The sequence below is a fragment of the Dendrobates tinctorius genome, unplaced genomic scaffold, assembly GCF_039654945.1.
Source record: "Dendrobates tinctorius isolate UK_male_01 unplaced genomic scaffold, ASM3965494v1 ptg000032l, whole genome shotgun sequence".
In the NCBI taxonomy this organism is placed as follows: Eukaryota; Metazoa; Chordata; class Amphibia; order Anura; family Dendrobatidae; genus Dendrobates; species Dendrobates tinctorius.
Genome location: NW_027361700.1, coordinates 18,309,996 through 18,335,328, shown reverse-complemented (window position 1 = coordinate 18,335,328; position 25,333 = coordinate 18,309,996). Strand labels below are relative to the sequence as shown.

Here is a 25,333-nt window from a genome sequence, read left to right as displayed (position 1 = left end):
GTGCTCACCACACATCTAGATAAGTTCCTTGGGGGTCTAGTTTCCAAAATGGGATCACTTGTGGGGGGTTTCCACTGTTTAGGCACAGCAGAGGCTCTGCAAGCATAACATGACGCCCGCACACCATTCCATCAAGTTGGCATTTCAAAACGTCACTACTTCCCTTCCGAGCCCCGACGTGTGCCCATACAGTGGTTCCCCCCCACATATGGGGTACCAGCGTACTCAGGACAAACTGGACAACAACTTTTGGGGTCGAATTTCTCCTGTTACCCTTGTGAAAATTATTTTCACGGCTCTGCGTTATAAACTTCTGTGAAGCACTTGGGGGTTCAAAGTGTTCACCACACATCTAGATAAGTTCCTTGGGCGGTCTAGTTTCCAAAATGGGGTCACTTGGGAGTTTGTAATGTTTAGGCACATCAGGGGCTCTACATGATGCCCGCAGGCAATTCCATCAAAGTCGTCATTTCAAAACGTCACTACTTCCCTTCCAAGCCCCAACGTGTGCCCGAACAGTGGTTCCCCCCACATATGGGGTACCAGCGTACTCACGACAAACTGTACAACAACTTTAGGGGTCCAATTTCGCCTGTTCTCATTGTGAAAATAAAAAATAGGCTAAAAAATAATTTTTTGAGGAAAAAATTTTTTTTATTTTCACAGCTCTGCGTTATAAACTTCTGTGAAGCACCTGGGTTTTCAAAGTGCTCACTATGCATCTAGATAAGTTCCTTAGGGGTTCTAGTTTCCAAAATGGGGTCATTTGTGGGGGAGCTCCAATGTTTAGGCACACAGGGGCTCTCCAAATACGACATGGTGTCCGCTAACGATTGGAGCTAATTTTCCATTCAAAAAGTCAAATGGTGCTCCCCACATATGGGGTACCAGCGTACTCAGGACAAACTAGACAACAACTTTTGGGGTCCAATTTATCCTGTTACCCTTGGGAAAATAAAAAATAGCGGGCTAAAACGTCATTTTTGAGGAAAAAAATGATTTTTTATTTTCATGGCTCTGCATTTATAAGCTTCTGTGAAGCACTTGGGGGTTCAAAGAGCTCACTACACATCTAGATAAGCTCCTTGGGGAGTCTAGTTTCCAAAATGGAGTCACTTGTGGGGGGTTTCTACTGTTTAGGCACATCAGGGGCTCTGCAAATGCAACATGACGCCCGCAGAACATTCCATCAAAGTCAGCATTCCAAAATGGCAATCCTTCCCTTCTGAGCTTTCCCATGCGCATGCGCCCAAACAGTGGTTCCCCCCACATATGGGGTATCGTTGTACTCAAGACAAATTGCACAACAACGTTTGTGGTCCAATTTCTCCTGTTAGCCTTGTAAAAATAAAAAATAGCGGGCTAAAAAATCATTTTTGAGGAAAAAAAATGATTTTTTATTTTCACTGATCTGCATTATAAACTTCTGTGAAGCACTTGGGGTTCAAAGTGCTCACCAGTCACCACACATCTAGATAAGTTCCTTGGGGAGTCTAGTTTCCAAAATGGGGTCACTTGTGGGGAGCTCCAATGTTTAGGCACACAGGGGCTCTCCAAACGCGATATGGAGTCCGCTAATGATTGGCGCTAATTTTCCATTCAAAAAGTCAAATGGCGCTCCTTCCTTTCTGAGCCCTGCCATGCGCCCAAACAGTGGTTTATGACCACATATGAGGTATCGGTGTACTCAGGAGAAATTGCCCAACAAATGTTAGGATCCATTTTATCCTGTTGCCCATGTGAAAATGAAAAAACAGGCTAAAAGAAAATTTTTGTGAAAAAAAAGTACTTTTTGTTTACGGATCAATTTGTGAAGCACCTGGGGGTTCAAAGTGCTCACTATGCATCTGGATAAGTTCCTTGGAGGGTCTAGTTTCCAAAATGTGGTCACTTGTAGGGGAGCTCCAATGTATGAGGTATCGGTGTACTCAGGAGAAATTGCCCAACAAATTTTTGGATCCATTTTATCCCTTTACCCATGTGAAAATGAAAAAATTGATGCTGAAAGAAAATTTTTGTTGGAAAAATAAAAATGTCCATTTTTTCCTTCCATGTTTCTTTAGTTCCTGTGAAGCACCTGAAGGGTTAATAATCTTCTTGAATGTAGTTTTGAGTAGCTTGAGGGGTGCATTTTTTAGAATGGTGTCATTTTGGGGTATTTTCTGCCATATAGACCCCTCAAAGTGACTTCAAATGTGAGGTGGTCCCTAAAAAAAAAAAAAAAATGGTTTTGTAAAAATGAGAAATCGCTGGTCAACTTTTAACCCTTATTACTTGCAAAAAAAAAAATTTGTTTCCAAAATTGTGCTGATGTAAAGTAGACATGTGGGAAATGTTATTTAATAACTATTTTGTGTCACATAACTCTCTGGTTTAACAGAATAAAAATTGAAAATTGCGAATTTTTCAAAACTTTCACCAATTTTCATTTTTTTTCATAACTAAGCGCAAAAATTATCGACCTAAATTTACCACTAACATGAAGCCCAATATGTCACGAAAAAACAGTCTCAGAATCGCTAGGATGCGTTGAAGCGTTCCTGAGTTATTACTTCATAAAGGGACGCTGGTCAGAATTGCAAAAAAAAAAGGCAGGTCATTAAGGTCAAAATAGGCTGGGTCATGAAGGGGATAAAATATGGAACCCTAAGAAAATATGACATAAGGCCCCGTTACATTTAGCAATGCACCAGCGATCCCGATCACGATATGACCCCGTCAGGATCGCTGGTGCATCGCTAAATGGTCGCTAGTGAGCTGCCAAACAGGCAGATCTCAGCAGCAGCGGTCGTTACCGGTCAGACGCTGCAATGATGACGTTCTCCGCCCGCGTCCACGCGTCGCTCGTCGGCGCCAGCAGGAAGCCGGCGACGAGAAATGGGCCAGGCCGATCTCGTGCGATCACCGATAACCAGCGGGGGAGCCAGTCGGAGGTGAGTATCACATGTAGTGATATCGCTAGCAATATCGCTGCTGCGTCCCAAATCGGTGACGCTTTAGCGATATTGTAAGCGATATCGCTATGTGTAAAGCCCCCTATAATTAACCAGCAAGGTTATGCAGACAGCTGCAGGCTGATATTAATAGCATAGGAAGGGGCCATGGATACTGCCCCCCCTCAGCTAAAAACATGATCCCTCAGCCACCCCAGAAAAGGTGCATCAATAGGATGTGCCAATTCTGGCACTTAGTCTCGCTCTTCCCACTTGCCTTGTAGCGGTGGCAAGTGGGGTGATGGTTGAGGGGTTGATGTCACCTTTGTATTGTCAGGTGACAGCAAGCCCTGAGGGTAGTAATGTAGAGGCGTCAATAATACACCCAATTACTAACTTCATAGTCATATCGTTTAAAAACACACACCCAGAAAAAAGTCCCTTAATTGAAAGAATGCCAGGAACTCCATTGATAAATCTTAACTAAACCATACTTACGACCTCACCCATTCCACCAACGCCATCGTCGTCTGCAAAAGATTTTTTTAAAAAAACAATATTCCCCACTAGAGTTGAGCGACTTTGGTCGGATCGGGTTTCATGAAACAAAATTTGTTTCAGATGTAACTGGTCCGACTAGGGCAAAAAAAAGTCGGAGTTTCGTCCGAAACCCGACCCCAATGCAAGTCAATGGGGATTAAAAGTCGGCATTGAGTGGATGAATGTCATCTGCTCAATGCCGACTTTTATTTCCCATTGACTTGCATTGGGGTCGGGTTTCGGGCGAAACTCCGACTTTTTTTGCCCTAGTCGGACCAGTTTCATCTGAAACAAATTTTGTTTCATGAAACCTGATCCGACCAAAGTCGCTCAACTCTATTCCCCACCTTTCCGCAGAGATGATGGTAATCCATTTGTCCCACAACGGTTCTAGCTCTGCTACATCTAGATGGCTGGCTGCGAGGTTGCATGATGCGACCATACAACCTGTCATCCAGCAGAGACACACTGAGCAGCGAGTGCTCAATGTCTCCCTGTGAACTCCTATTTACTGAGCGCACCGCAAGTGTGAGAAAGTTGTGCTTGCACCAATGTTCTGGCGCACTGCAGGGCTCAGAAGGGAAGGAGCGCCATTTGACTTTTTGAATGTAAAATTGGCTTGAATTAGTGCCATGTCATCTTTGGAGAGCCCCTGATGTGTAGAAACCCCCAGAAATGACATCAGTTTGGAAACTAGACCCTTCAAGAAACTTATCTAGATGTGTGGTGAGCATCTTGAACCCCGAGGTGCTTCACAGAAGTTCATAACGTTGAGTGGTGAAAATTTTTCCATAGAAAAAAAATTTTGATCCAAACTTTGCATATTCACAAGGGTCACAGGAGAAATTGCACGATACAGTGTGTTGTGAAATTTATCCTGAGAACGCCGATACCAAATATGTAGACGAAAACTACTGTTTGGGCACACAGCAGCACTTGGAAGGGAAGGAGCACCATTTGATTCAAGTGACCACATTTTGGAAATTATATTCTTCAAGTGTAGTGACGATTTTGACTATATGGGTGTTTTCCAGAAACAAGCAGCAGTGAAAATTGCAAACTGCTGTTGTAGTGACTAGTACGTTGAAGTCACCAGTACATTGAAGTGACCAGTACGTTGTAGTGCCCATACATTGTGCCCAGCTAATCCACCTGTACATCACAACAGAAATGCCAAACATGTGGATGCACTTGGATTTTGGAGTGTAGAATTTTCTGAATTTGTTTTGAGGGCGAGGAGCCATATTGCTTTTCCATAGCCTTTGTACTACAAGTAACGTTGAAGCCACTTATATTTTTGTTAAATTATGACGTACCTGAGTGAGGATTGCTTTTTTTATTGAATTTAGTTGAAGCTTTTATTTGGAACATTTCACATAAAGTTTGGGATCACATTTATCTGGAGCTCCGGTGATTCAGATGAAACAAGAAGCCACTTTCTATAATGAGGCAGCAGAGTTACTCTGGACTCCTTCAGGTCTCTGTTCAGCATTGTCCTTTTTTCCATAACTGCAAAAAACTGTGGCCGACGGCACTTTTATGCATGCCTAAAAAGACGTCCACCGCCGGATCACAGGCCAGACGGCATCCACAGTGCCTCCATTTGCCCCATCATATGGAATCTTCCTCCTGGGGTTCCGTTTCAATTGCATATTTCAGATATTTACATGGAAATCCCTGTGTAAATGCTCAGCATAGAGTGCAGGATAAATGTGAGCTGAGCTGTACTATGATCTTTAGGAGGCAGAGTGAGCAAATCAACAGCAGCTGATGACTTATTTTTATTTTTTTTTAGGTTGTTTCTTGTGTGGTAATGATGTCATGGTGGCACCGATCGAAGGGCATAGGGGCCTGTTAGAATCAGCTGACACTCAGCAGTAATCACCTGCACATAACCTCCTGTGCATGGGTGATCACCATAGCGTATATATACTGCATTGGTATGGAAGTACTTCCCGACCTTGACGTATATATTTTGCAAATGTTGAGAAGAGTTTAAAATTGTTGTTCAGATTTGGATTCAGGATTCTCCGATGCAGTTGGCAAGAGTGGCCAGAAGTCTGCAAATTTCGTACATGTGGTCACGTGTCAACTAAATGTGCTCGCCTAATTCACCTGTATAGAGTGAGGCCGCACACGTTTAGTCAGAATGTGGCTAGAAGTATGCAAGTCGCCTACTAGCAGTCACATAACTGCCCGCTCTCCCGATGGTGCAGGAGAATCCTGACAACATGAAATTAGCACACTCTGAGTATTCAGAAGTCTGCCGTCAAAGTGAACGTAGACTTTCATAACATACTTGGACAACCCTTTAAACTTGACCTGATCATCACCAAATATTAACATTCAACAAACATTCATTTGGTCATTTCACAGTGTAAACCTGCCCAAAACAGTCCTTTTCTTTTGGTTGAATCTTTTATGTACACATGGAAATTATATTTGATGGTCATCATGTTCGTTCATGAAGAGAAGGATGTGATGCCAAAATAAAATAAAGCGAATTTTATAAGTGGGGAGAAATTATTCATGGAAACCTCCTTCTTGATCACTTTTACATGTAAATAAAAGTAAACATATGACAAGTGACTTCCCCTGTTTTCATTGAGTGCTTGTTACTGGCAGCTTATTTAGCAGAATAAAAGACCCTTATGGAAGGGTTTACTGAATCTGTAGAACCCATTTTTCAAGGGGGTGCCCTGCAAATAGCTACATAAATGTAAACAAGGTGTCTTCAGCAGACCCCCAGCTGTCAGGACAACCCATCGGCACCCCACGATCATGTGACGGGGCACTGGTATGCGTGATCATTGACATGCTTCCTGTCTGCGCGTGTTAAATCCCGCTGTCAGTGATTGACAACTGCATATAACTTAAAGGTACTTATTCCCTCATTGCCATTTTAACAGCAAATGGGAATAAGAGAATAGCGCCACACGGTGGCCATTCCCGCGGGTGTCAGCTGTACATGACAGCTGACACCCTGCAGTATTGGACTTGACTGGTTTTGCAACCAATCAGGGCCGATTAACCCCTTCAATACCGCTGTCAATCGCGGCAGCTGTATTTAAGTATTAAAAGGGGATCACAAGACCCCCTTAGTAGCCATCAGACCCCCGCGATGAGAATCGCAAGTCTAGATGGTTACCATGGTACTCTGCGGTCATGTGATGTAACAGGCTGTATCAGTGAGACACTAATTGCTCTCATGCACTGCTGTACACGAGTAGTGTAGGTTTTTTCCCAAGATATACTGTATATAATATTCATTATGTAAACTAAGGAGCAGGTTACTGAGGGATCAGTGACTTGTCAGAAGCCATACACATGAATACCTCATGAGAGCACCACATGAAGACCCCCCCACAGGCACGCCCCGAAGCACGAGCATATTGTTAACTTAAAGCTGAAAATGAAGATTAAACAACAACCACAAGACAGATTTCATCAACCAAGATATCATTTTAACCCTTTTCCGACATGACGTACTAACCCGTCCATGTGCCTTGGGTCTTAATGCCTATGGACGGGATAGTATGTTATACGCAATCAGCCGCGCTCATGGGGGGAGCGCGGCTGATCGCAGCCGGGTGGCAGCTGATTCTTACAACTGACGCCATCACGGACCGCTCTCGGCACTTTAACCCGTGGGACACTGCGATCAAATATGATCGCAACGTTTCGGGAGCAGGCAGAGGGACTGTCAGCTCTGACAGCCCCTCTGCCTTTGGATCGGAGACCCCACGGGATGATGCGGGGTCCCGATCACTGCCATGGAGACCAGATGTCGTCATGATGACATCCGGGTCTCCAAAGCTGAGAGATTTCCTGTCATGCACAGTGCATGTCAGGAAGTCTCTCAGGTTAGTGCATAGAATTTACAGTGCTGACAGCTTCTATAGCATGTACACCTGCATGCTATAGAAGCGATCAGCCTGCATAAAATGAGTGTCCCATAGTGGGACAAGGTGTAAAACTAAGAATTAAATAAAAAAAAAGACAATTTAAAGAATTGTAAAAATATTATAAAAAATAATAAAACAATATTCCATCAATAAATATTTACATAAAAATCTAAACAATAAAAGTACACATATTTAGTATCGCCGCGTCCGTAACAACCCGTCCTATAAAACTGTCCCACTAGTTAACCTCTTTAGTGAACACCATTAAAAAAAAGGCAATGCAAAAAAAAGCTTTATCATCATACCGCCGAACAAAAAGTGGAATAAAACGCAATCAAAAAGCCAGATATAAATAAACATGGTACCGCTGAAAATGTAATCTTGTCTCGCAAAAAAAAAAACAAGCCGCCATATAGCTCAATCACCGGAAATATGAAAAAGTTATAGCTCTCAGAAAAAAAGTGGTGCAAAAATTATTACTTTTTCTATAAAATAGTTTTTATTGTCTAAAAGCACTAAAACAGAAAAAATGATATAAATGAGGTATCGCTGTCATCATACTGACCCGAAGAATAAAACTGCTTTATTAATTTTACCACACACGGAACGGTATAAACGCCCCCCCCCCCCCCCCCCCCCGAAGAAATTCATGAATTGATGGTTTTTGTTCATTCTGCGTCCCAAAAATCGTAAATAAAAGCGATCAAAAAATGTCATGTGCCCGAAAATGGTACCAATAAAAACGTCAACTCGTCCCGAAAAAAAACAAGACCCCACATGACTCTGTGGGCCAAAATATGGAAAAATTATAGCTCTCAAAATGTGATACAAAAACTATTTTTTGCAATAAAAAGCATCTTTTAGTGTGTAACAGTTGCCAAACATAAAAACCCGCTATAAAAACAAGCTATAAATAGTGAATCAAACCCCCCTTTATCAACCCTTAGGGAAAAATAATAAAATAAAAAAAAGTATGTATTTCCATTTTCTCATTAGGAATAGGGTTAAGTTTGGGGTTAGAGTTAGGGTTGGGGATAAAGTTAGGGTTGGGTTAGGGTTATGTTTGTGGTTAGGGTTATGGTTAGGGTTGGGATTAAGGTTAGGGGTGTGTTGGGGTTAGGGTTGGAGTTTGAACTGGGGGGTTTTTACCGTTAGGCACATCAGGGGCTCTCCAAAAACGACATGGCGTCTGATCTCAATTACAGCCAATTTTGCATTGAAAAGTCAAACGGCGCTCCTTCCCTTCTGAGCTCTGCCATGCACCCAAACATTGGTTTACCCCCACATATAGGGTATCAGCATACTCAGGACAAATTGCACAACAAATTTTGGGGTCCAATTTCTCCTGTTACCCTTGGGAAAATAAAAAATTTGGGGCGAAAGGTCATTTTTGTGAAAAAAAAAAAATGATTGTACAGCTCTACATTATAAACTTCTGTGAAGCACTTGGGGGTTCAGAGTGATCACCACACATCTAGATAAGTTCCTTAGGGGGTCTACTTTCCAAAATGGTGTCACTTGTGGGGGGGTTTCCATTGTTTAGGCACATCAGGGGCTCTCAAAACGTGACATGGCGTCCAATCGCATTTCCAGCCAATTTTGCATTGAAAAGTCAAACGGCGCTCCTTCACTTCTGGGCTCTGTCATGCGCCCAAACAGCGGTTTACCTGCATATATGGGGTATCGACGTACTCAGGACAAATTGTACAACAACTTTTGGTGTCCAATTTCTCCTGTTACTCTTGGTAAAATAAAACAAATTGGATCTGAATAAATTTTTTGTGGAAAAAAAGTTAAATGTTCATTTTTTTTTTTTTAAACATTTCAAAAATTCCTGTGACGAACCTGAATGGTTAATAAACTTCTTGAATGTGGTTTTGAGCACCTTGAGGGGTGTAGTTTTTAGAATGGTGGCACTTTTGGGTATTTTCTATCATATAGACCCCTGAAAGTGACTTCAAATGTGATGTGGTCCCTAAAAAAATGGTTTGTAAATTTTGTTGTAAAAATGAGAAATCACTGGTCAAATTTTAACCCTTATAACTTCCTAACAAAAAAAAAAATTTTGGTTCCAAAATTGTGCTGATGTAAAGTAGACATGTGGGAAATATTACTTAAGTATTTTGTGTGACATATCTCTGTGATTTTAAGGGCATGAAAATTCAAATTTGGAAAATTGAGACATTTTAAACATTTTCGCCAAATTTCCTTTTTTTTCCACAAAAAGATAAGTAATATCAAAGAAATTTTACCACCATCATGAAGTACAATATTTCACGAGAAAATATTGTCAGAATCACCAGGCTCCATAGAAGAGTTCCAAAGTTATTACCTCATAAAGAGACAGTGGTCAGAATTTTAAAAATTAGCCTGGTCATTAACATGGAAACCACCCTTGGGGGTAAAGATGTTAATCAGTATAACGGCATCAACCAGACACTGTAGGTTAGTGTGCACAATCCTGCTGACAGGTTCTCTTTAATATGGTTCATTCAACAAAAAAATAAAAAGGTTACAACTCTTATGATGATGATGCTAAAACAAATTTGTTTTGCTAAAGTATTGGTTTTTTTTTGTGTAAAAATAGCAAAGCATAAAAAAACCAATATGAACTTGGTATTACTGTAATCGTACTGAGCTGATGAAGAAATCAATCTAATAACTTTTACCGCACGGTGAATGACACAAAAAAAATAAAATAAAAACAATGGAATTGCTGGGTTTTGTTCATTCTGTGTCTGAAAAATCTGAATAAAAAGCGATCCAAAAATATTATGCGCCCAAAAATGGTACCAAAAAAATCTGCAACTCGCAAAAAATAAGCTCACATCCAGCTCCGTTCGACAAAGAATAAAAGTTACAGCTTTTTTTTATATAAAAAAGCATTTTTACTGTGTGATAGAATATAAACCTAAAAAAAAACATAATTCTGGTATCGCTGTAATCGCACCAAACCGAAAAATAAATCTGCCGGATCAGTTATATCACAGTGAACCGTGTAAACATAAAAATGAGAACTACTGTTGTCTATTTGTTCACTCTACCTCCAAAAAAAAATCGGAATAAGGCTCGACTCACATTTATCCTGCGCTCTCTGCTGAGCGCTTACGTCAGGGTTTCCGTGTAAATTTCCCAAAACCGTGATTCATACAAAACCCCGGACGGAACCACTCACTTATGAGGCAGATGGAGTCACTTTGTACTGTTCTGTGTGCTGGCAGTGCCCCATCATTTTAGGTGTCTTTTTAGCACACAAGTGTGGGTGATCACAGATGTGTGCACACCTAAAAAGATGACCACCACCGGAACAGACACCAAACATAGAGTATGAAGGGTCTCCATCTGCCTCATTATGGTGGGTCTGAATCGCATTTTTGTGGGATCTACATGGAATCCCTGACATAAGTGCTCAGCGTAGAACACAAGAATGTGATCCAGCCTTATTCTATAAAAATATTACGTACCCCAAAATGTTACCAATAAAACACCTAATCTATTGCGCACAAAACCAGACCCCACTCAAGTCCGTCATCTGTCACTGGAACTATAGGGGGTTACCACATTAGTGCTAGAACAGACACTCTGGTAAAGTGACATGACTCCCGCCCCCTCAAATAAAATCCAGTGAATTCTGTGCTCCCGATTCCAACTACCCCCCATCTTCTGAACCCCACTGTGTCTAAACCACAGTAAGCAATCACATAATTGGCATTATTGTAATGGAGCGAAGGCTCTTAATTTACGGGTGCGTATCGCCAGAAGCACAAACGGGTCACAACATATGGGGGCTCTACGCTATATGGGGACACAATGTGTGAGTACTAGACTGGCAGATTTTCAATTCTCCAGAATAAAGCCTGGCATGGAGGTTACAAAATAGTCACTGCAACCATAGATGAATTCTTTGAGAGGTGCAGTTTCTACAGTGGGGTCACTTTTGGGGTTTTCCTGCTGTTCTGACACCTTTGGGGCTCCGCAAATGTCGTCTGTAAACTATTCTAGCAAAATTTGTGCTCCAAAAGCCAAATAGTGCTCCTTCCTTCTCAGCCCTGACGTGTAGCCTACCAGTAATTTCTGACAATATATGGAGCAGCACCGTGTTCAGGAGAAATTGCGCAAGAAATTATGGGTCCAGTTTCACCTATTAATCCTTGTGCACCTGACAAATTCGATGCAAACACAAAAATTGCATTTTTACCACTAAAATCTCACATTTCGACGTCTCAATGTTATAAAATTTTATGAGGCACCGATGAGTTAAAAATACTCACTACACCCTTAGATGAATTCCTTGAGGGGTCTAGTTTACAAAATGGGGTCACTCATGGGGGTTTATGCTGTTTTCACATGTCAGGGGCTCTTCAAATGCGACACAGCATTCGCAATCTATCCCAGGCAAATAGCTCTTTCCTTTCCTAGCACTGCCATGTGCCCAAGCAGAAGTTTTTGACCACATATTGGGTATAGTCCCCTTCGGGACAAATTTCAAAGCAAATTATGGAGTCCTTTTTCCCTTTATCCATTGTGAAAATTACAAATTTGGGGCTAAAACATCATTTGCATGAAAAAAATGAAAAATTTCAATACGAAGACCTAACGCTGTCAAAATCTGTGTAGTACCTGTGGGTTCAAAACGCTCACTATACCCCGGATAAAATCCTTGAGGGGTGTAGTATCCGAAATGGGGTCACTTGTCTTTTTTTTTTTATACTCTTTAGGCACATCAGGTGCTCTCCAAACGCTACATGACACCCGCAGACCATTCTATCAAAGTCTGCGTACCAAAATATCACTCCTTCCCTTCCAAGCCATCTTTTGCACCCAAACAGTGGTTTTCCTTAACATGGGGTATCAGCGTACTCAGGAGATATTACACAACAATTTTTTGGGTCCATTTTTTACTGTTACCCTTGTGAAAATAAAAAATTTGGCTAAAAATACATTTTTTGTGGGTAAAATGTAACTTTGTATTTTCACAGGTCTACATTATAAACTTCTGTGAAGCACCTGGGGGTTCCAGGTGCTCATGACACATCCAGATAAGTTTCCTAAGGCTAGTTTCACACTAGCGTTTATGAGCGCAGCGACGGCCTGCGCAATATGCGTTTGGCGGCGCATGCTCCTTTTTGACGGTGCGCCGGCGCAACCAAACTGCAGCAGGTTGCGTTTGGCGCAGGTCGTCGCATCGTCAAAAGGACGCATGCGCCGCCAAACGCATATTGCTCCCGGCCTGCGCCCCCAGTGATAAAGATAGGGGACGCAGGGCGCATGCAGCGTCATGTGCCGGTAGGCGGAGCTACCGGCGGAGGCGCGGCAGGGGGCGGGGCTTAGCGGCGGCCGTGCGCAGGCCATTGCTGCGCTCATAAACGCTAGTGTGAAACTAGCCTAAGAGGTCTAGTTTCCAAAATGGGGCTTCCACTTTTCAGGCACTTCAGGGGCTCTCCAAACACGACATGACGTCCACTCTCGATTCCAGACAGTGCTCCTTCTCTGCCGTGCACTCAATGGTTTTCCACCACATTTGAGGTATCGGCATAGTCAGAAAAATTATACATCAAGTTTTATGGTCCATTTTTTACTGTTACCATTATGAAAATAAAAAAATTGGAGCTAAAGTAAAATTTTTGTGAAGAAATTAAATGTTCATTTTTTTTCCTTCCACATTAACCCTGAAGGGTTAATATACTTCTTGAATGTTGTTTTGTGCACCTTGAGGGGTGCACGCTTTAGAATGGTGGAACTTTTGGGTACTTTCTGTCATATAGACCCCTCAAAGCCACTCAAATGTGATGTGGTCCTTAAGATAATGGTTTTGGAAATTTTGTTGGAAAAATGAGAAATCGCTGGTCAACTTTTAACCTTTCTAACAAAAAAAAAAATTTACGTTTCAAAAAAATAATGCTGATGTAAAGTAGGCATGTGGGAAATGTTATTTATTAACTATTTCTGTGTGACATAACTCTGATTTAAGGGCATAAGAATTAAAAGTTTGAAAATTGCTACATTTTCGCTTAAATTTCCTTTTTTTGCACAAATAAATGCATGTCATATCGAATACATTTTACCACTACCTTGAAATACAATATGCCACAAAAAACAGTCTCAGAATCAGTGAGATACATTGAAGTGTTCCAGAGTTATTGCCTCATAAAGTGACACTGGTCAGAATTTTAAAATTTGGCTTGGTCTTTAAGGTCAAAATTGGCTCGGTCACTAAGGAGTTTAAGACTGTGCACACGATGCAGATTTGCAGCGGTTCCGCAGCGGATTTTACAGCGCAGAAACGTTGCATATCCGCATTGTGATGTACAGTAGCCTTAAAATGAATGGAAAAAAAAAACCGCTGTGCAGACGCTGCAGATTTTTTCCGCGCGGTTTTCCCGCGGTACAAAACCCGCAGCATGTTACTTCTTTTGTCCAGTTTTCCATCTCCCCTGTCACCAAATCCGCAGGGGGAAAACCGCAAGAAAACCACATGAAAAATGGAAGAAGTCCGCAGGAAAAATGCAGATTTCTTCCATTCTGCACGGAAAAATCCGCAGGGCAAAAAAGTATGTGTGCACTCGGCCTAAAGGAGCCTCTGTGCTCTGAAAGCTTGCAAACATAATTCTTCTGGTTAGCCAATAAAGGTATCACTATCAGGACTAGCTAAGCAAAGGTTAACAGACTGATCAGCTTTGGAATAATAGATTCTTATGCTGCTGAGTATTTGTCCAAACATTAGTCATGCTTCTCTAAAATGTTCAGAATAAATGAAGCCAATAATCAGGTTCAGAGCTCAGATTATTAGATGCAGATGCTATAGAAAAAAAGGATTATTAAAACCATATAGCTCAGTAACATTCCACTTTGCTTAAAGAACATGCAAAATGTCAATATCAGGCACATCTAAGAGTGATGGTATAGCAAATAGACAATTGGATTTCTTGAGCAAAAATTTGGCATGTGGCACATCGTAGCACTTTTGGGAGTACCCAGTACGGTATATAGTAAAAAATTTTATACACATAGAAAGGTGCAAAACATAAATATTATTCTTGCTTTTATCTGTTTTATTGTTAAAATTTCAAGTAATAACTAAAAGAAGTGAAAAAGAACAAGCTCATTATCTTTCAAAGCTGAATTTAAAGCAAAATACCACCAGTGTTGTCATTGTTTATGTTTGACATAAAGTAATATAAAGTTATTTATTTGACAGAATATTTAAAATGGGTTTACATATCAAATGCAAGTCTTGGGGTGTAGCTGCTGATATTGCACTTGGGAAGCTGGAGATGGCCATACATTTTGCAATTGAAATTGAAAATTACATGGCTCCTATTCAAATCAATATTCAACCTTGTAATGCATGCTTGCAACCACTCAACAGTTCAAAGTTGGTTCACCTTAAACCTAGTACAAAGAATTTACTGAAATATACTGTATAAGGTACATGCAGTATATCGCAATAAAAATACGAACTCGGCTCAATGCTACATTCACACAACTGTGTGACACGTTCTTATGCTGCTTTTCTCTCGGACAGCAGACTTAGGGTGCTTTCACACTCCGTTCTTGCTCACTCACACTTTTATGTGTGAGTGTCCACCTCCATTAGGCATATATGTTCGAAAATGATGCACGTCGAAGCACATGTTTACTCTGCACTATTAGGTTATGGTTCTATCAACACATACTCTCCTCCCATTTTGCGGGGGGTTTGGACTCAAGCCCTAATAAGACCACTGAACGTGGCCAAGTATTAAACGTGAAAGGAGCCCTAAGTCATAGTTTCTTTGATCCATAAACACATCAATTTTAAAAATGGGTTCATGTCTTAAGTCCAGGAGTCTCAAATAAGGATTATCATCTCTTTTGAGACTCAAACTTGACCAATAATGCCTATGGGGATCTGTAAGAGAAGGATTAAACAGGGAAGACAGACTTTGTACTTCAGAGGTTATCTGAGTTTTACACAAAAGTTTAGACAGTCCATCTGCTTCAGTTGAATAATAAAGGATGAAATCCCTAATGTGGGTCAATTAACAACTGCCTTAGGCTATGTGCACATGCTGCGGATTCACCAGCGGATTTTTCGGTGTGGATCCGCAGGTAAAACTGCAGTTAAATTGACCTGCGGATTGTCCAGCGGTTTTCCCCTGCGGTTTGACACCTGGACAATGGAATAGGTGGCAAACCGCAGCGGAATCCGCAGAAAGAATTGACATGTCAATTCTTTCTGTGGATTTAAAACCGCAGCGGAATCCGCAGTGGAAAAACCGCAGTATGTGCACTGCGGATTGTAAATCCCATAGACTCACATGGTACTGTACACTGTCTGCAGAACTGCTGCGGATCCACAGCAGAATCCGCAGCCTGTGCACATACCCTTAGGTCCGCTTCACATGTCCTAATATTTCCGGTACTGGAAAAACCAATACTGGTGCTATCAGTGTGTGGCATCAGTGTGCCATCTGTGTGCACCATTCGAGTGACACGTACTGGAATAGAATGCATAAGAGAAATCACATATGTTTGGTGTTAGATGTGCAGAGATAGAGTTAGATAAAAAGTAAACTACACAAGCACGGCACTAGCTATATATCTCTCAGATATCTTTCTATCTACACCATATCTATCTCTATCTTTGCACATCTAAATATTTGTCATGTTAAGGCTATGTACCCACGTATGCAGAAAAAAACTGACTCCTTCCCAGGAAAAACGTGCTTTTTTTATGCGAAAAAAGCGCTTACGTGGGTACACAGCCTTATTCTGCATTCTATTCTGGTGCTTCTCACATAGACTGCACAGAGACGTCACACCTTATGTCATCCATGTGCGCTTGTGCGGGACATATTGACCTCCGTGCTGCTGCCAAGAAACAAACATGGCCACGTGTGGGTCACACGAACATACGGTCAGTGTGAATACAGGGACTTGTGCATCTCCATAGATTATAATGGGTGTGCTTGTGTTTCCTGTCGTGTGAAAACTGTCACACGTACTGGAAACACTGATGTTTGAAGAGGGGCTTATGGGGTTTTTGCCTTTCTCTGCATCAACATGTTAGGCTATAGGTTCGATAGGTTAAACTTGTTGGACTTGTGTCCACCTGCAACGTAAAAAATGAAGGAACTATAAGAAAAAACTGAAGCAACAAGGATGACACCAGAAATAAACATTGGTCCATTTCTTTTGGAGGGTAACACTTAAAAAGATGTGTAAATGTCGCATTACTAGCACAGGGAATGTATCTATATTTTAAAACGGCTTGTATGATGCAAATAGAAGAACAGTACTGTAACATGATTTATTTATGACAAACTGACATCATAAAAGTGTCAGTAAGGCTTAGTGCACTTCTTGACTGGTTTCACGGTGCAGCTCCACGTGCTCGGTTGCATAGCCTACTGACATGCACTTTTCTGATGAATAAACTAGACCAGACTAGCGAATGCTGCGATTTTTCACATGGTGACCTGAAGTCATGTGAAGAATATCACTTCATGCCTTAGTCTGGTCCATAAATCAAGCAAAACTAGTGTATTCTGCGATATTTCCTAGCAGACCTGAGGTATGTGTGAAAAAATAGCCCTGGTGCATTGACTTAAAATTGGTCATTTATGCAACATGTCCAAAAATATGCCTGTGTGATCTAAAATGGAATCTGTCAGCAGGTTTTTGCTACCTCATCTGAGACGGGCAAAATGTAGGAAAAGAGAACCTGATTTCAGTGATGTGTTACTTAGTTTACTGGGTGCAGCGGTTGTGATACATACAATCAGAGTTTTTTGATGTAGGGGAACTCGAAAAGCAACCTTGCCTACACCACAGCTTTCTGTGTACATTGTATATGGACAGTAAGCTGCTAATCAGGGCTGGTGGTCGGACTAGGTCTTATGCAGAAACCAGTCCGGGCAGTGATAATCACTAATTGGCAAAAGTATAAGAAATTATAAACCTTTTCTATTGAGAAAGCAGGAAAAATAAACACATATTGGTGTTTCATCGTATAAATGAATGAATTAACTGTAGATTTGTTTTGTGTTGTATGAATTACATGACTTGTCCTTTTTTTCTGTTACAGTAAAGGATATCAGCGTCATGAGTATGGTCTCTAAAGCCATCAGCAGGCAGCTTATCAGTTACATCTCCTCAACAGCAGGAAATCAGCGACTGTTGTGCCAAGACTTCCACTGTGCTGGTTTTGTGGGAGGAAGAAGCGAAGCTCCAATCCTGGAACATTACAGAGCATTAGGTGAACATTATTCTACTTTGTAAAATTAGTTCTATACAAAACATAGGCTATTTCACTAACTCACCCATTAAGGCTGGAGGCTACACAGCAATTTTGGCCACGACACGGATCGTGTGGCCAAAAGATTGCTGTATGCCGCTGATACATTGCAGCATATCGGAAATCAGTAGGGTCATATAACAATCCACAAGGTACTGCGACCATGACAAGCAAATCTCAAAAAGATTAATCAAGTTAGATTTTTGTGATTAGCTTGTCGCAGTATTGGTACTTTGCTGGTAGCAATGTAAGGCCATTCACTTGCACTATCCTGTGATGTAGCAGCAGCATACCGCGAAGTTTGGACACACGACCTGTGTCATCCATACATCAGCAGCCTAAATATTGTCAACACCAACTAATTTTTTTATCATCTACTTTTGCATTAAAGAATGGCATCATGTGGACATCATGTACGAGATTGAATTATGGCTCTGTATGCAACCTATATTTTGGAGTAAGCAGCTACCTCATATTTGGGCAGGCTGACTGTAAAGTTCTCCAGGGATACTGGAAGCAATGTTGCTGTAGCATAGAAAGCATATGATGTTTCTGGAATTTTTAAAATGCTTGTTTTTGCTTAGTCAACCGACTATACCATCACGTTACATGTGGCTACAACAAGCATGTTGTTACTATGTGAACACATGATATGCAGAGTCACTGTATATTTCTAGCCTTGCTTAAAAACATTAAAAGGTCTGATATAATTTTCTATAAATCCCATTCACTTGACTGGAACCGTAAGAGGTTGCATTTTTGACACAGCAAAAATATGCAGCATCAAAAACTCACGAAAAGTCGTTGGCACACAGTCTAAGGGTATGTTTCCATGTTCAGTATTTGCTGCGGATCGGACGCTGCGTACAGCCCCAGCGTCCAATCCGCAGCGGCCAGATGTTACAGCACAGTGGTTGGGATTTTATAAAATCCCATCTCCAGTATGCGTTCAAAGACGCAGGTGGCAGACCTGTGTATACGCACATGCGGCCCTTCTTTATAGACCGCAGCATGTCTATTTATCTTGTGGAGACGCTCAGTCTCCACAAGATAAATAACAGTCTATTGTGTAGGATGCAATGATTCCTCATGTGTTTAATGAACACATGCAGAATCACCGCGCATGCAAAAGGGGGCAGCGCTTTGGGAGGATCTGCTTCCAAAGCGCTGCCATAACAGAACGTGAAGACATACCCTAAGGGTTTGTTTATACAATGTAATCACACTTCCTTTTTTGCTGTGATTTTCCAAAACTGGAATTAAAACATAGAAAAGTGTAACAAAAATTATGCATTTTAACCGCAGTTTGGGAAAATTGCTGAAAGAAAACTCAAAATGTTGTAAAATTGCTTCATATGAATATACCCCTAGTCAACTAATGCAGTGGTCATAGAATGTTCCTGCCTGATAAACAAGGATTTTGCATAAAAATAAGTTTGTGAAAAGTGACTTGCAGTGCAAAGTTAGATTCCAATTAACTATACTCTAAAAATACATATTGCCTCCAAATAAATTAGAAAATGCACAAGAATGTATTAAAATTATTTGACACAAATACTAAATTAGTTTTCTTCCTTTGAGATTGCTTGTAGCAAAGAGAAGGACAGATTACGTTGTCAGGCTCTGTACAGCTTAAAAAATGATTGTTATACTTGAGCCGGTTTCTAGGTCATACCTCCTGAGTTCTGTATTAGTGAGATAGCTAATTTCCTTTTCAAGCTCTAACCTTGGCAAAAACAATAACCGCATGAAGATAGCCATACTTGTACCTGTGGTGTGACCATTTGGTGTTTATCAGTGTGATTCTCGATCGTTTGCCATGGTAAAAGATTGGTATTCAATATTTTATAGCTATAGACAAGCATACATAGGTTTAAATAAATTAGGTTACTTGCATTTTGTTTAAATGCGTTTTTTAGTATGTTTTTATCATCTTTTTTAGGCTATGTGCCCACATAGCGTTTTAAAACGCACAGTAAAAACCGGACTCCTTCCCAGAAATCGCGCGTTTTTTTCCGCGCGATTTCACCGCGATTTTGCCGCGACTTTCTCAAGCACTTTCCAAGCGACTTGAAGCATCGCTTGGAAAGTGATTGACAGGTTGGTCACACTCGTCAAACAGTGTTTGACAAGTGTGAGCAGCTTTTTACTATTGAGGCCGCCTATGCGGCATCAATAGTAAAAGATAGAATGTTAAAAATGATAAAAAAATAAAAAATTGGGGTATATTTACCTTCCGACGTCCCGCGCTGCATTCCCGGGCCTCAGCGTTCCCAGCGATGCCTTGCGAGACCTGTGATGACGTCACGTCACAGAAATCAATCACTAAGTAACACACAGGGGAACCAAGAATATATCCGGCGGCTTGCAAGACCAGTCCCAAGGTATTTGAGGGATCAGGTCATCCCTCACAGGTTCCTGGACTGGTGATGTCATTAGGGCCGCCCCCAGGACCAGGCCAGATGGTGATGCAGTAACCCCCTGATGACTGACAGAGGGGCGGAGCCTGCGCCCACCAGATGCCTGCGCAGGAGCCACTTCTCTGTCACCACCATAACTCACGGGCGGACCACGGCGCCTCCCAGTGGCCGAGGCAGGAACAGCCGTCCCCGAGTCTGACGGTGAAGTGGCGGTACGGCGCCTCCTAGTGGCCGTGACCGGAACAGCAGGCCTCGAATCCAACGGTGACGTGACAGACCGGTGCCTCCTAGTGGCTAAAGCTGGGACCATAGGCCCTGAGTCTGACGGCGACGAAATAGAACCACAGCGCCTCCCAGTGGCCGAGGCAGGAACAGCCGTCCCCGAGTCTGACGGCGAAGTGGCGGTCCGGCGCCTCCTAGTGGCTGCGACCGGAACAGCAGGCCCCAAATCTGACAGAGACGTGACAGTACCCCCCCTTCCAAGAGGGGCCTCCGGACCCTCAAAACCTGGTTTGTCAGGGTGAAGGAGGTGAAACCTTCTAATTAGTGCTTTTGCATGGATGTCCCTCGCAGGACCCAGGACCTCTCCTCCGGGCCGTAGCCCTTCCAGTGTACCAGATACTGTACGGACCCTCTTACAAGGCGGGAGTCAAGGACACCCTGGACTTCATACTCCAAGGACCCTCCGACCGAAACGGGAGGAGGAGTGGACGGGACAGGGTGAATTGGGGAGCGATATAACTTGAGGAGAGACTTGTGGAAGACATTGGGTAATTTGAAAGACTGAGGGAGTTTTAAACGGAAGGCCACCGGGTTAATCACCTCTATAATCTCGTATGGACCAATAAATCTGGGACCCAGTTTGGCAGACGGTACTTTAAGCTTGATGTTTTTGGTGGAGAGCCAAACCTTGTCTCCAACTCCCAAGTGCGGTCCTTTGGATTGCCGTTTGTTCGCTGCCGAGGTCTGTCTAACCTGGGCCTCTTTCAAGTTCGAGTTTACCTCAGACCAAATGGTTTTTAAACGATGTATATTTTTCTCTACCTCAGGAAGCTCCGACATTCTGGCCGAGAATGAGCCAAAGCGCGGATGCAGCCCGTGGTTGCAGAAAAAGGGGGTAGACTTAATGGAGTCCTGATACTGATTATTTAGGGCAAACTCGGCTAGTGGCAGATGTTCTGCCCAATCGGACTGGTGTTCTGAAACGTAGCAACGAAGGTATTGCTCCAGAGCCTGGTTGACACGTTCGGTTTGACCATTGGTTTCAGGGTGGTAAGCCGAGGAAAAAGATAGCTCAATACCAATGCGTTTACAGAACGCCCTCCAGAACTTTGACACGAATTGGGTACCCCTGTCAGACACAATATTGACCGGGGCACCGTGTAAACGTACCACATGTACAATAAACAGTTTACTCAATGTTTCCGAGTTAGGTAACCCCGACAGGGGGACAAAATGACATTGTTTACTGAACCTGTCCACCACCACCCAGATACACGTCTTTCCATCTGAAGACGGTAGGTCCGTAATGAAGTCTATGGAGATGTGGGTCCATGGACTCTCGGGGGTGGGCAAGGACTGGAGCCAGCCAGCAGGGCGATTATGGGAGGACTTGGCGCGGGCACAGACCTCACATGCTAAGACATATTCTTTGCGGTCCTTAACCACCGTCGGCCACCAAAAATTCCTAGTTATCAATCTGGCGGTATTATTGAGACCAGGATGGCCTGCCAAGACAGAGTCATGTGATTCTCTAAGCACTTGTAGGCGAAACGCAGGCGGAACGAACAATTTGTTGGGTGGCGTAGTGTCAGGGGCTTGTTCTGGGGATTTACGGATCTCCTCCAGAAGATCCAATGACACTGCGGACACAACGATCCCAGTGGCCAATATCGGAACTGGTTCACAGTCCTCAGCTTGTGAGGGGCAGAAACTGTGAGAGAGGGCATCGGCCCTCACATTTTTTGTACCAGGGCGGAAGGTGATTATAAAATTAAACCTAGAGAAAAACAATGCCCACCTTGCTTGTCTAGGATTTAACCTTTTTGCTGATTCTAGGTATGTCAGGTTCTTATGATCGGTAATTACCGTGATCTTGTGTTTGGCGCCCTCGAGGAAGTGACGCCATGCCTCGAAGGCCCATTTAATTGCCAATAGTTCCCGATTCCCTATATCATAGTTTTTCTCTGTGGAAGAGAATTTGCAGGAAAAAAGCACATGGACGAAGCTGAGTGAGGGATGTAGTGCCTTGTGATAGCACTGCTCCCACTCCGACTTCAGAGGCATCCACCTCCACAATAAATGGACGGTCCAGATCCGGCTGAACCAAAACTGGGTTGGCCACAAAGCACTCTTTTAACGTAAGAAACGCCTGAATTGCCTCAGGATTCCAGTTGGCCACGTCCGCCCCTTTTCGGGTCAGATCCGTGAGTGGCTTGGCAATCTCTGAGAAACCTCTAATAAACTTGCGGTAATAATTAGCGAACCCCAAAAATCGCTGCAGCGCTTTCAGCGATTTGGGTTGCACCCAAGCCTTAATAGGCTGGACCTTGGCAGGATCCATGCGGAAGCCTTTACCTGAAACCATGTATCCTAAAAACTGTACCTCCTCAGCAAAAAAGGCACATTTCTCCAGTTTAGCAAACAAGGAGTGTTCACGTAGTCTTTGTAGCACAGAACAGACGTGTTGAGTGTGTCACAGGGTCAGCAGAGTAAATCAGAATGTCATCTAAATACACCACGACATACACCCCACAAATGTCTCTGAAAATATCATTAACAAAGTGCTGAAATACGGCAGGTGCGTTGCTGAGTCCGAACGGCATTACCAGGTACTCAAAATGGCCAAGGGGTGTATTGAAGGCCGTTTTCCACTCATCTCCCTTTCTTATGCGGACCAGATTATATGCCCCCCGGAGGTCAAGTTTAGTAAACCAACGGGCTCCTGTTAGCTGATTAAAAAGATCAGGGATGAGTCGAAGCGGATACTGTTTTTTTATAGTGATTGCATTCAACTCCCGATAATCAATGCAGGGTGTGAGACCACCATCTTTCTTCAACACAAAGAAGAACCCGGCCCCAACTGAAGAAATGGACGGTCTGATAAACCCTTTTCTTAGGCTATCTGCAATATAGTCATTCATGGCCTGACGCTCTGGGCCAGAGAGATTAAATATTCTTCCCATAGGGAGACGGGCATCCGGAATTAGATCAATAGGGCAATCATACTCTCTGTGAGGAGGTAGCTTTTCAGATTCTACAATAGAAAATACATCCTTAAAATCTCTGAAAGCAAACGGTATGAGGGGGTTTTAACCTTAACTTGGTTTACTGCCAAGGATATGCAATTTTTCTGACACTGTGGGCTCCAGCGTACAACGTCACCCAAGTGCCAGTCGATAACAGGATTGTGCTGGCGTAACCATGGCATACCTAGAATAACTGCAGAGGTTAAATTGTCCATCACAAAAAATGACACAAGCTCAGTGTGTAAGGCTCCCACAGACATGGCAACCTTGGCAGTAACAAACTTAACCCCCTCCTGAATAATGGATGTGCCATTAATAGCCGTGGTTTTAATAGGGGCGTTAAGTTTTAGTAGTGTTACACCCAGATTCCTAGCAGTCAAGGAATCCATAAAATTTCCTTCAGAGCCACTATCCACATATGCGTTTAAACACAGCGTTTTCTGACCACATGAAACTGAAATGGGTAATAAAACTTTAGCCGCATCTGCGGGCAATACCTGAACCTCTGGGCAACCATAGCCAGAGTAGTTGCCCAGAGGCCGACGTGCCAGGAGCATGGATCTCTGAGGTGCAGCTCTCTCCCTGAAGACTCGACTGCCGCATAGTTGTCCAGGAAAATGAGAGTGATCTTCCAGGCTGGGCAATGCAACAGGTGATCAGACTAAAAATCAGCTCAGTCAGAAGAAGGGAAAAAAAAAAGTTCAGGGAGACTGCTTTTGTATATGTTGGGTATATACACAAGAAGCAGTTAATTTTATTGGCCGGATATAATGTAACGTCCGTCTGCGGTTCCGGGCTGCAGCCAGGCAACACCCCGAGAACACTGTTACCCTTTACCCCTAAACAGGGATCTGGATTTACAACAGAGCCCAGGAGGTAGCTGTCTGAATAAGAGCAGCGGCCAGAGCAGGACGGTCGTCAGAGTGAAGTACAAAAACGGCAGGCAATAGCAAAGTCAAATTCAGGCCAAGGTCAGAGTAAAAAACCAGGAGGGCAGCAGAGGTACAGAATCATTAGGAAGTAGCAGAGTCAGAATATCCAGGCCAAGGTCACAAACCAGGAGAGTAGCAGAAGTACAGAATCGCCAGGCAAAAGAGGTGTCAGAGTCAAACAGAAATCAATCACTAAGTAACACACAGGGGAACCAAGAATATATCCGGCGGCTTGCAAGACCAGTCCCAAGGTATTTGAGGGATCAGGTCATCCCTCACAGGTTCCTGGACTGGTGATGTCATTAGGGCCGCCCCCAGGACCAGGCCAGATGGTGATGCAGTAACCCCCTGATGACTGACAGAGGGGCGGAGCCTGCGCCCACCAGATGCCTGCGCAGGAGCCACTTCTCTGTCACCACCATAACTCACGGGCGGACCACGGCGCCTCCCAGTGGCCGAGGCAGGAACAGCCGTCCCCGAGTCTGACGGTGAAGTGGCGGTCCGGCGCCTCCTAGTTGCCGTGACCGGAACAGCAGGCCTCGAATCCAACAGTGACGTGACAGTACCTGCAAGAGAAGTTGACATGTTGCTCGCACCGAAGGTCAGTTTACGCTGAGCAAAAACTAAGCACAATGAGCATTAGATTTCTATAAATCACATCCACTTTGATGGAACTGTAAGACGCTGCATTTTTGACATAGCAAAAATACACAACATCAATAACTCTCCAAAAGCTCATCGTGGAGACAAAGCCTGAGAAAGTCATAATGTTGAGAAGTTGTAAATGATTGCAGCTGGAGCACGCATTATCTTAGGGCTCATACTCATCTGCAAAGAAAACGGCCGATAAAAAATCAGATTGCATTGTTGACCAATGTTAAGCTATGAATTACAGCTCATCTGCGAGTTTTTTCTCAACTGATATTGGACTAAGAAAAAAATTGCAGCAAGACAATGGGTGCGAGAAAAAAATTGCATGGCTCTCGGACCATGCATTTGCTGTCCGATTTTTACACACCAATGTAATTTCAAAAGCCAGCAATTCATCTACCTCATACAGTAAAATCACAGCGTGA

General features: G+C 42.9%; 1 protein-coding gene across 11 annotated transcripts in view; it reads left to right on the top strand.

Moving 5' to 3' along the window:
* The window catches only part of FBXO47 (F-box protein 47), a 293,552-nt gene that overhangs the window by 46,400 nt on the left and 221,819 nt on the right, over positions 1-25,333 (top strand). For all 11 annotated transcript variants that reach the window (XM_073572527.1, XM_073572534.1, XM_073572538.1 and 8 more), the window contains one exon: positions 17,448-17,618. In XM_073572527.1, coding sequence (XP_073428628.1) covers positions 17,448-17,618 — 171 coding nt within the window. The remainder of the gene's footprint in view (positions 1-17,447; positions 17,619-25,333) is intronic.